The sequence below is a fragment of the Lepidochelys kempii genome, chromosome 18, assembly GCF_965140285.1.
Source record: "Lepidochelys kempii isolate rLepKem1 chromosome 18, rLepKem1.hap1, whole genome shotgun sequence".
NCBI lineage: Eukaryota > Metazoa > Chordata > Testudines > Cheloniidae > Lepidochelys > Lepidochelys kempii.
Genome location: NC_136397.1, coordinates 20,788,907 through 20,802,022, shown reverse-complemented (window position 1 = coordinate 20,802,022; position 13,116 = coordinate 20,788,907). Strand labels below are relative to the sequence as shown.

General features: G+C 39.9%; 1 protein-coding gene across 3 annotated transcripts in view; it reads right to left on the bottom strand.

Moving 5' to 3' along the window:
- The window catches only part of PRDM16 (PR/SET domain 16), a 434,588-nt gene that overhangs the window by 213,051 nt on the left and 208,421 nt on the right, over positions 1 to 13,116 (bottom strand). For all 3 annotated transcript variants that reach the window (XM_073316649.2, XM_073316650.2, XM_073316651.1), the window contains exon 3: positions 2,718 to 2,768. In XM_073316649.2, coding sequence (XP_073172750.1) covers positions 2,718 to 2,768 — 51 coding nt within the window. The remainder of the gene's footprint in view (positions 1 to 2,717; positions 2,769 to 13,116) is intronic.

The window sequence follows — 13,116 nt, the reverse complement described above, 5'->3', positions numbered from 1 at the left end:
TACTTCAACCTCCAGAAAAAATAATCCAAACCATGTATTGGCACAATGCAATCAAAGCTAACAATATGCAAATATACAAAAATGTTTGGCAGTTCACTTTGGCTGGGATGCACATGCTTAGAAGTTTGAGTTATTCTGTGAACTATATGAATCTACAGATTTCACAGAACTGGGCTGGAAACCTCATGGGAAAAGGTCCTCTTATTAGATTCCTGGGACTTCCTGCTTCCTGTGAGTCCAGTACCACCACAAAAATCAGCCTTCTAGTGTTAGTTTGACACTTCTACTTCTAGCAGCTACAGAACCCAGACATGTGGAGGCCATAACATATTGTGAAAAAGTTATTTGAACCTTAAAAAAAACAGTCTGAGTTAATTTCTATTTTACCCCAAGCTAAATGAAGCCTTTATTTATTATACTATAGACTAGTGTCCTCTAAGTAAAGTTCTTGAGCATTTCACTAACAGTTTATTAATGGAAAGGGACCAACAGAAAGTAGAACATTTCCTCCAGTTGGTGATTTAACCAGGAAAAATGATGTTGAGGGTTTAAACTAAACAAACTTCACGTGTCTCCAACTATACTTCAATTCTGTCAGTCTTCCCTCCAAGCTTTCCCTTTTTTCAGGTCTTCCCTCTCCTCCACTTCTTTCTCTCACTCCCTATTTATGTTCCCTGCTATTGCCCCCTTCAGAACCTTTGATCCAACAGCCACCCAACTGACTCATTTCCAAACAATGCTACCACTGCTTGGTTCTGACTTCCCTTGTTTCCAGCCTGGACTGGCCCACCCACTCCATTCACATCTGTCTTGGTGGCTGGATGGGGAGTGAGCCACATTCCTGTCCTCCAGCATGCCTCCAAAGGAAGAGGATTAAATGGAAATCAAACCCCAGAAAATTGTGTATCCCATTGGGTATGGCAATTTAATGATTCGACAAGTTTGGGAACTGAAATGTTCCTCCAGGGGCTTCTTGCACTGTCAGAGTGAAATGTTGATATACAAAATTAAGCCATACAGCCCTGTCCTGATGCTGCAAAAATCATACAAGATTATTTTTCATTCATTCTTCCCCCCCTCCCCCAGCTGAAAAACTGTCCAGCAATGGTCCTTTCACAAGCCATTAAGTTTAGACTTGAACTCTTTACCTTACTGCTTTGACCTTTTTCACCCTGGCTGTAAAACCCTACTGCCCATCCTTCAGTAAATTTATCACCTCATAAACTCCCACTAGTGCTTCTCTACAATGCATTTAGAAGAAAAAGTCACAGTGGCAGTCCCTCTGTCAAATATCATAATTGTCCGGTGTTACATTTAGAGTAAGAGAATTTTGAAGATGCTATTTTTTTTACATCTGAAGATATCTGTTGAATGTCTCCTCCTACTCTTCCTTTGTTCAAAGCCTTCTTTTTAGGTTGAATGTGGATTTGCGATATTGTAATTAAAGACTACCAGATAGAAATAGCTGAGCAGTCCCTGGGCCATGGAGAATTTACTTCCATCTTTGTGATAAGTGGGTTAGGATAATAAGAACCTGCCACCTGGTCACCATGTCTGCTCAGACAAAAGGATCCCACTGAGGCACAGACGAACATGAAATGAGTTATGGAGATCAACAAGGTAAAAAGTTCAGCACTATTGCTATAGGTCCTCTTGCAAGGTCAATGGATGGTCAAAAGACATTTCACAGAGGAAACTTTAGCTTCCAAAATAAAAGCTTATTTTGCTCAACCTGGTGAGAATAGAATGGTCCATACTGGACATAGATGTGTCTAAATATCTGTTCTCAAACTAACTCCGGAGCCTGACAAGTATTAGATTTCACTATGTTTGGCAGAACTGCACAAGTGTTTTCTTTTAACTTTCAGAGCCAAGAAATGGTATTTAAGATGGCCTAAATGGGTGAATAAAATGGCAGTTGTTGCAGTTTTCCAACTTAAAATATTTGACACTTTTGAATCTCATGTGTGTCTATTTCTAATAAGACAATAACGTGAAAGGAATTAAAGCCAACTCATGACTCAAACAAGGATAAGCTACCCCTCTTATGGGCATCTAGGTAGGCTATAATCAAATGTGACTTGCTATGCTTTATCTTATAATACCGTTAACCAAAGATACCAGTGGAAAGAATGTTATTTTTATGTTATTTAAAATAATCCTGACCAAAATACTAGACAGGCTACTGACATATACTTTATGGGGTTGTCAAACAGTTACAGTATAGACATTTATAGAAATTATAATACAGCTAAAATACACTTGAAACCAGATTTTCTCTCGAAATATAATTTAAGATGTCACAAACTGAGGAAAAGCTTGGTAATACATAAGACTAGTTAAATTCTGTTCTTTTATTCATGCATACCAGATCCCTTTGATTTCAAATAAACATCATATGGTGAACTGACTTCTACTTAGAAGTAAGGACAAACATCATTTCACTGGAAAATGGGGTTTCCAGGTTTGAACAGCTATTGTCTAGGCTATAACTGTAACAAAGATTCCTTTTACATAAGTACTGGATCCACAAATCACTCATAAAAGTACCCCCAAATAAAACTAGGGGTACAAAACCAAGCTCTGAAAGCCTTTTTCATGTTTTTTGATTCATACATTTATTACACATTTGTATTCAAATGAAAATGGAAAACTGTCAAGATACTTACAAAGCCAAGTAACGAACACAACTTGGAGAAGATTAAATCTTTTCCTACCTTTTTTATACAGCCCTCTTGGGATGCCACCTCAGGATCAGTCAGTACTTGCTGTAAAACAATAAAAACAACAATAAGTCAATTTGCAATGAAAAAAGAACATCACTGGGTGTAAAGGCCAGAGTCCTTGAATGCAGCAAACCTGTGTAGACATTTTCAAAATTAGATACAATACTCACACCAGTACTACTACTATGAAAACACACTGCGCTGGACTTGAGCAGTCACTTCATTCTGGGATGTTTCCCATCGAATTAAATTAGTCTAAAATTGGTAAGTGGTTAAGACTGCTGCTTCAGGCCCCAATTCAGCAAAGCACTTAAGCAAATGCTTAAATCCTACTGAAGTCAATAACTAAGCAGGGTAATATTAGCATAAATTCCACTTCTTGGGGGCATATTTGACGAGTGCCAAGGGTTTAGTGATTTCTAGCTAGCTGTAAGGTTCTCAATCCTGTTTTTAAATAATATGTAACATTTAACATAAACAATGATATTAAAATCTATAATAATAAGTATAACAAAACAATAACAAAGTATAACAAAGATTAAAAGGTAACAAAATAAAGGTGGAAAGCCATATATACTATTTTGTTCCTATATTTTTATCCAGTACAATAGTTTACTTCATTGTTAAGACTTTTTCAAAATAGTCTGGCCTCTTAAATGGATGGCTTAGTAAGAAAGACAGGTTTATCAATGGGATGTCCCAGTTCAGAGCATTCCACTCAAGCCACAGTGTACATTCATAAAACACTTCCCATACCAAGGGATCTCAAAATACTTTATGTACTTGGAGGTATACCAGCCTGACTGATATTATTATTATTCTAGAGCAGATAGAAATTTTGCAAGTTTTTCCTCACAAAAATGTCTCATTGAAAATGTTCAACTGTTCTAGTTAATATTTCTTTAGATTTGATACACACACACACAAAAAGGCACAAAAAGCATCCTGCCTAGAGTACAGACAGAGAAGATGGAACGCAGTGGAAAATCCAGAGGTGGTGATGCAGTCATTTCTGGAGTAGAAGCCAGGTAACCACCGGCATCCAATATGCTGTACAGCAGCACAATTCTGTCTAAAAAATCAATTAGATGTAAAGAAATACTGTATTGGAAAATAATTAAGCTAAGTCTGCAGAAGATCCTAATATATCTGCGAGAGAAATCCTCACACACTTAAGATGCTAACATTGGAGAGAGAAGAAATAAATCACAGTGGTCTCCATGCATTGCTGCTGGAATTAGGAGTAGTGGGGGGTGCTACCACACCAACTACCTTGAAGTAGTAATACCAAATATCAAAAACATGGTTTCCATCATCAGCACCCCTGCTATGAAAATTGTTCCAGCACTCTAGAGAATTAGATTGGATTGCACACCATTAATGATGGCTTCCCTTGATTCAGCAGCACAGGCTTGGTGACGGGTATGGTATGTGTTTCGAGGAACGAGCTGCTGGCGATCTCTTCCAGGTGAGATCCAACATCAGGGTTTTCCAACCCACTTCTGTTCATTAAAGACCTTATGGCATTTTTTTAAACAGTAGGTGGTAAGAGAACTGCCCCAGGATTCTGCCTCAGAGTGACTGCACTTCGGTGATGGTGAAGGTTAGATATAGACAAGCAGGCAGATGGGCAGGTTAAGTACTCAAGTTCTATAAAATGCTGTAAAGATTCATTAGGGTAGGCATGCTAAAGCTTGAGCCAGTACTCTAGCTCCAATTCAACATAGCATTTAAGAAATTCCATTGATTTTGATGGGACTACTCACACATTTAAAGTAGAGCATCTGGTACATTCGATTGCTAACAATTTTCTGCTAAAAATTGTTTTGGGAGTAACCTTATGGCATTTTTTTAAACAGTGCTTTTTCAGTGCTCGTGTGGGGCTGGAATGCTCAACACCTTGCAGGATTACACCCTAAATGCAATGTCACAGGCCATCCTGGCTGTCAGCCGGAGCTGCAAGACAGTACAAAAAACTGAGATGGAAATTAAAGTTATCAAAATGAGAAATGTTACACATTTTAGAGAAAAATTTCCATTTTTAAAACAAAACAGACCCTCAGTTGGTGTAAATTCACTTGGCTCTGATAGCTAATTTACATCAATTATTATTATTAACGTATGTCAATTTACACCAGGTGAGGACCTGGCCTGAAGTTAGTGGGCCTCTCTGACCCAGGCAGGTGAGACTGACCCATTTACTGAACTCAGAAATGTTGGCAAATGTTTCTGAGCTCAGCTGTAATAACAACATGTCATATTTTAAATATTAAGAATTCTAACTCTTTCTATATTTTACATAACTTTTAATAGACACTGAAATTGTGGTTTGGAAAATAGCTAAAAGCAAACAAGTGTGAAAGGTGAACACTAGAGCAATATAAAAAAAAACCGTGAAGAGAAATCAGCCACCCAATATGCTGAAAGTTAAATAGTTTAACATGCACCGTTACAAGCAGATTCCACTGAGCTGCGTTGGAACAACCTGATCTTCGAAGGTGCTAAGTCCTCACTGCTCCCACTAACTTCACTGGGAAGTAATGGTCCTCAATGCCCTTTGAGAATGAGGCCACTAAACTCTCTATACTCCAGTGTGATCCTCTGTATGACAGTTTGAATACACCAATCAGATGAGCCTTAATTTGTTTGTGAAACAGTGACACACTCAGATGAATAAATCCTTGCTATTATATGCAAAGTACCATAAAATATTATTGATTGTAAATGTCGGAGCAATGTTCTTGACCCATTCAGAGGACATATTGCACTGATTTTACTTGACCATAAATGAACAGAAAAAAGTGAGAACTAAGTGCAAGTTGGGATGTGCTCTAGTGCTCTCTAATTGGGTTGCCATTCTTGAGTGCTCACCCCAGCATGGCCTTGATGGTTCTGCAGTTGCCCTGCCTTTTTTTCTCCTTCTTAGGGCATCTTTGAAAATGCCCACAACCTGGTTTGGCTACACCAGTGACTTGGTCCTCTGGCTAAAGTTGTTTAACAAAAATCCACCCCTTCTGGGGTACACTAGTCAAAAAGACAAACAAAACCCCCACAGAGTCTTCATACCAGTCTCAAGCTGGGCCTGGCCCCTCATCCCTGAGGGTCTGTCTTCTCTTTACAGTCCCTTTCAAAATTCAAACACAAATTTTCCATCCAGTCCTTCCTTCCTGAGTAGCTTTCTTCCAAAGTCTTCTCCTCCTAACAGAGGAGTCTCAAAGTTCGCCTCCTTGGGGCTATGCTGATTCCTGCCAGTTGCAGACCTGGATCAGCTTCCCTCAGCTGACCTCTCCTGATGAATTCCATTCTTCTCTGGATTGGGAGAGGTCAGCAGGCAGGCCTCCTTGCTCAGAGGTGTCTCTCCTCTTCTGAGGGAAGAAACAGGTGATAAACTATCCTGTCCCAGAACTCATCCTGCATGACTGCGAGAGAGGGGAGCCTTGCTTGACCCTGCACCACAAGGCTCCTTATCCCATGTCCTTAAAGAAACAGTCACTTTGAAACACCCAGACACTACTTATCATTCCAGGACCACTTCCTCTCTCCCCACATGTGCTCCAGAACATCTGGAACAGGGTGTGATTGACTCCAGTACCTGCTCACTCTAACATGGGACAGACCCACCCTGTTACTTGCTCTGTACACATGATTCAGTCAGGAACTCCTGAAATTGAATCCCAACTCATACACAACTTTCCTTTATGGTTTTGGATAAATCTGTGCAGAGGAGGTAAATTCTGTTTTGCAAAGGATTTTAGGATTTTTATGTATGGCTTGTTTCAAACGGGAGTGAAAAAAAATTCACCGTGAAGGAAAATTCTGAAAAAATTTGTTTTGGGTTGATGGAAACATTTCATTTCAACAAAATCAAAATGTTTTCACTTCAATTTTGCCTTTTAAATTTTTTGTATTATGATATATAATACAAAATTTAAAAATCTTCTAAACAAAGCTTTTCATTTAAAACTGAAAAACTGAAGCTTTTCATTCAAAAAATTTGAAAACAAGACACTCTGATGTTGTCAGAACTTTTTTCCCCTAGTTTTTTTCCTAAATGAAATTCTGTCAAAATCAACTGATTTTGTGAGACATTTTCATTTCAGCAGAACTGCCTGTTTTGCCAAAGTTTCTCCAACCAGCTCTAGTTTTGGATAAGCCAGCTGCCTTGTGTAAAACAGGATGACAATACTTCTGATAGACTAAGCTGCAAAATTTGGGTTCTAATTTGAATTTTTCCACAGTTCCTATTGTTGGATCTGGGGGGGTTGATTTTACTCGTTATAGAGCAATAAGCTACTGAATCAAGATCCAGATCTGAACCTCCTCCAGAATTCAAGAGTGGGAAACAATGCTTTAGCATCTGAGATTTGGTTTGGGTCCAATCTCTAGGTAATACTTTCCTCTCTTCTACGTGCATTTTGAGGCTAGATTAGTTAATTCTTACAAAGGACTTTAAAGTGGAAGGATGGTCTTGTTGTTGAGACAATAGACAGGAACTCAAGAAATCTGAGATCACTTTCCAGATCTGCTACAGACTTCCTCTGTGACTTGGACAAGTCCCTTAATCTCTAAACACCTCATTTCTCCAGTTGTACTGTGGCAATAATAATAATTTGTGTGTTTAAAGAGTGCAAGATCTTAGGGGCAGGGGCGGTCATTTACTCTGGGTATGTCTACACAGCAATTAAACACCTGCCGCTGGGCCAGTATCTGCTGAGTTGGACTCACAGAGCTCAGGCTGCAAAATTGTGGTGCAGATGTTCAGGCTTGGGCTGGATCCCAAGCTCTGGGCCCCGTGAGGTGGGAGGGTCCCAGAGCCCAGGCTTCAGCCAGAGCTCGAACATCTAGCCTGCCATTTTACAGCCCAACAACCCAAGCCAGCTGACATGGGCCAGACACGGGTGTTTAATTGCTGTGTAAATGTACCCAATGTGTTTGTAGGAAAAAGGGTCCCTGATCTTAATTGGGCTCTCTGTGTACTACTGTAACACAGATAAGAATAATCCATCATAATCATACAAACAATACGAAAAGTACCATCATAAAGGATGCCTGTTAGCAACAACAAAACTGAAAATCCACCCCTTGGGTAATTCTAGCTCAGGCTGGACTTCATTTTATACGAATGCCATAATACTAAATGCAGTGCTTGACACGCACAGAGGGCTGTAATTCTGCAGTTAACACAGATGTTCATAAATGTACTCAAAATTTACAGCATATGCTTTTTCTATCAACTGTTATGTTGTTTTTAGCCAAAAGAAAGGCAACATGTCAGCAGCAGCCATGTCCGAAAAATTTTTGTTACAGGAATCTGTTTGGAGGTATCACTCCTCCAATTGTTGAAGAACTCCACCGGATTTCATTTCCTGGATTTAGGGAATTGATGGCAGCAGAATCCCGACTTTGGTTACATTAGTTAGGGATGTGCTATAATTTTTGCAAAGCCTCCCAAATGTATACTAAACATGTCAAGTAACGCCATGTGATTCTTTTTGAAAAACAGTTTACAAGCTGGCATTCTCCAGCTGCAGTTAACCCTAATTTGATTACATTACTGAGACAGATCACAATGAGCTTATGTAAATAGTAATGTTATCCATTCATTCCCTGAGCTCAGATAAACTGTCATTTAAAACAAAAATCTGAAATGGGCATGGTGTGACATATTCAGCAAATTCTAGGGTGAAGAAGCTATATAATGGGCCAAACTCTCCTCGTAATATCATATCAAATACTGATTCTTATGTATTTCCTACAGGTTTACAACCATGTAATATAGTGTAGAATTTATCGAATGTTTCCATCAAATGAAGAGATCAAAGCTGTCCTGTACATTTTTTCTAAATGCTTTTTTCTTTATCAACATCTTCAGCTGTTTACTAACTAAGGTCCTTATACAGAAAGGCATTGCTATTCAGGAAGAGCGCTTAAACATGTGCTTATATCCCATTGAAGTCAAGGGGATTTAAGTATATGCATAAAGTTGAGCACATGCTCAAGTGCTGCCATCTATGATTATCTAAACTATGAAAACCACAACTGCAACTTTTATGTGCGAACTACAGCATTCTTCACAACAACATGCCAAGGCACAGTACGCTTAACTATATCAATCATAATAATGATACTTTGCAATTATGTATTCAATACCTTTCAACCAAGGGAGAAGAATCAGATTCTAAACATAAGCATAGGAGCCTTGATCACAACTAAAGTAGGATTCTTTTACATGCTTTTGCGCTGCAGACTTTGGGGGGCAGGGATACCTCAGTGGTTTGAGCATTGGTCTACTAAACCCAGGGTTGTGAGTTCAATCCTTGAGGGGGCCATTTAGGGATCTGAGGCAAAAATTGGGGATTGGCCCTGCTTTGAGCAGTGGGTTGGACTAGATGACCTCCTGAGGTCCCTTCCAACCCTGATATTCTATGATTCTGTGACATCAGTAGAAAATTCTGAAAACACAATTATAAACCTAGGCCCCATCCAGAGAACAGACTCCTGTGCCCAAGCAGAACCTCACTAAAGTCAGTGGGATTCCACCTGAGCATAAAAGTCTGCAATGGGGACCATGATGTAGGCTCAGGTCAATTAAATTCTAGTATCCCAACTATTTACTATCTTAACACAATACTAGGAAACTATGAATAAAATGACAGATTCATGCAATCAGCCATAACAGGACCAGTTTCTTTCAATTGGTTATACATTTCTTAAAAGAATCTGTGATGTGCTAGTGAGGAAGGTCACAGTAGGCCTCTCCATATACACCAGAGCAGGATTTAACCTTGCACTGAATGCCATTAAGGTATCGATTAGTGCACTATAGTCCCAACAGCATTGTCTGTCACCTAAGGGAAATGGCCTACCCTGCAACTGACTAACAACATTAGGAATACCATACGTCCGTATTTTCCCAGACATGTCAGCTTTTTGGGGATGTCACCCCCATCACCGTCCGGGAGGAATTTTTAAATATCTAAAAACATCCGGGATTTTGCCATTATTATTTTTCCCCAGAGAAGAGTTGATCATTTGAGAAAGAAAGTGAATGTTGATCACTTGAGAGTGCCTGCTTTCCCCCCCTATTTCCCAGCACTTGTGCCACGAAACAGCTGTTTCGAGCGGCTGGGAGGGAGAATGGGAAACGCGGCACACTCAAGGGAGGAGGCGGGGCTGGGGCGGGGATTCGGGGCAGGGGTCCAATGGGGCAGGGAGGTGGCGGAGTTGGGGCGGTCACTTTGGGGAAGGGGTTGGAATGGGGCGGGGAAGGGGCGGAGTTGGGGCTGGGCTGGGGGGGGCGGCGTGAGCAAATCCTCCCCCCCCCCCGGAGTGTCCTCTTTTTTGAATGTTCAAATATGGTAACCCTAAACAACATGCACTAGCTGGGGGGTTCACACTACCAAAGTGCATCCCATTTGGTCAGGCAGCTGCCTATTCTGCCCTGCACCAGGAAGATGGCTAAGGTATTCACCCTCTGTACCAACTCTCTGCTCCCTTTCTGCAAGCTGGCTTAGAGGAAGATATCCCTGCTGGGACCTAAAGCAAACTAGGTATCTCAAACTTTAATTATTCTTTTAGGGCTTGATCCAACGAGGTGCTGAGGGCTCTGACCCTGATCCAGCTAAGCACTCAAGCATGTTAGTAACCCCATTGAAGTTAATAGGACCACACACAAAGTCTTTTGCTGGATTGGGGCCAGAGTGCCAAGCACCTTTCAGGAGATAGCCCTCAATTATAAAATGCCAAAATCCATTTCAGCTGAATTCTAATCATTCCCCCATCTAGAACTTTTGCCTTGTACTACAAATCCTTCATACTCATGGAGAAACTGACAGCATTTAGGACACTTGAGTTCTAGCAGTCACTGCAAAGAGGGGTACAATTATTATTTTCCCTTCCTCCTGGTGCACAAAAATGGATGTCCTTTCCAACTATATACTTGTCTGTGTTTTAGTGCATTAACACATACAAGGACTTTCACTTTAAATCACAGTCAATGGCCACTCTGCCTTGAATTTTTCTGATTTATCTTTCTGGTTAAATAGTGGCTTCCTTGGAAGTGCACAAGGAGACCTCTTCTTTTTCACCTCCAAATGATACTAGACAAGTAGCGATACACAGCACTTTGCAAAAACAAAAATAAGAAACAAAACCCCCTCTCCCCTCCCCTACCCGATTTCTGTCTCTTTCATAAAGAAAATATCTTTCTATCCAAAGGCTGGTGGAAAGCCTGGCCTTTTGGGCCCAGATTTTTAAAGGTATTTAGGCGCTGCTGCACTCAGTGGTGCAACAGCTAACTGATTTAGGAGCCGAATTCTCATTTTCAAAAGAGACAACACACAGAGTGGCAACACCTAAATACCTTTAAAAATCTGGGCCTCAGGGTCAGTCTCAGTAACCCCACTGCGATCATTGGAGTTATTCAGGATTCACAGTGACAGAGCTCAGAATTTGACCCTGAATCTTCATAGTCATTCACATCACTGGCAAAACCATCATTTCTCATCCTCATCTCTACAACTTGATAAAAGCATCCCACCGCTGTCCGCCTTTATTTTCTGTATTTATTAAAATGTTCAAATAGTTTGCCGATTTTCAGATACAGAAAGGAAACCAAAAAACTGATCTGTTCAAAAATCCAGTAGTTTGGCACTTGTATAACAAAAGAAAAATCTTTGTTTTTATAGATGTTTAGTACCTTTTGACATTATGTGTAAAGCCTTTTTATGTTAAATTTATTAGACAGCCAAGATATTAATGTTAAAAAAACACTTACTACAGAGCTGTAGTAACTGTCCTTATGTTTATAACGTACTTTATATATGTGCAGTAACGGTGTATGAATGTAATTCTATGCATGGAACTTCATTTGTCACTCTATAAAGTAAGTGAACAATCGTGCACTTCCTTCCTTCCATTACTATCTATTATTATGTTTTTGTATATTAGATAATATGTAAATATACTCTCTGTAAAACACACACACACACACAATTTTAAAAAGTTATAGAACCCTATACAAAACCCACTGAAGTCAACTGAAGTAAATATGCACACTTCCAACACTTTTGGATCCTTATATACTGTAATGATTTTTAAAAGGATCAAAATCATGTTGAAACTGTAGGGACGAACTACTTGAAACACAACTTTAGATAAATTTTTGCTTATTCTGCCTGTTTTCTCTGGCATTTAATAAATAATTGGACATAAACCCAAATTGGAACACCACATTTTAACCCTCAGATCGTAACTTTGGATTCAGATCCAAATGTGTAGGTGATCTTTGCAACCTGCATAGTGATTTTTAACCAAGTTTTTTTAAAAGGTTAAAAGGGATGTTAAATTACGTAAGCCTTAGAACATCCTGGGGAGGAAGGAACATCCTTTTTACAGACTGACAAACCAAGGCACCGAATTCAGGTTAGTTGCCCAAGGTGACAGGGTGAGTCAGTGGCACAGCCAGGAACGGAAACTAGAGGCTCTGAATCACAATCTTCTGCCCTAACCAATGGAACATACTGCCTCCTTATTTAATAAAGTGAAATAATTAACAGTTTAACTTTAAAAGTTACCAAAGTTAAGAAGTCCAAAACTACAGCTAAAAATACCCTTAATTCCCTTTGCTGAGCCTAGCAATTACAGGGGTCCCCAAACAGCGTACGATGAGCTGCAATACCTAGGCACAACAGGGCAAATTCAGGTCCTTGTCATTATTTGAATACGGACAGGGAAGGAGTTGGTTTAATATTAACCCTATCCAGACGCTTTCTGTGTAAACATTATCTCCCATAACATGGGTGTCTATTTTCACCTTGCTGTGCAAAGCTGCACTCTTCACCTGAGCCTCTTGACGTTCCTCAAACACTGCCTTGATTAATGGTCATTTTTGTCTCACCATTCTTCACTTAGAAATACACCACCATGCAGATACAAAGACCTCGCCTAGGAGCTCCTTTAAATTAAGGTCACTCTGAGACCTCCCAGGGAGAGTTATAGGAAAGGCCATAAATGATATCAAATGATAACAGGGACAAAGTGAATTGATTAAAAAAACCCACAACCTTGTAAAGCTAACGTTGCGTACAAGAATTATTCTACTGCTACAATTTGGAGGGAAGGGGAGTTGAGGATCCCCTCCTGAACAGAGAATCGTGCTCATTTTATGAAACAAAACAGATACCAAAGTTAAATCTGACCTCTGATCCCCGGGAACATCTTTTCATCAGGTTTGCTTTTTGTTTTTGCTTTGACAACTTTCGATTGTCTCGTGAGCTGCTGGTTTCAGCTCAAATTTTCTGTGGCTGAGTATTTTATGCCACTCATCACTGCATGCACTTGTGAAGTTAAAGTTTCTCCCAACCCTCTCTGCACCTGATGTACTTTCAGA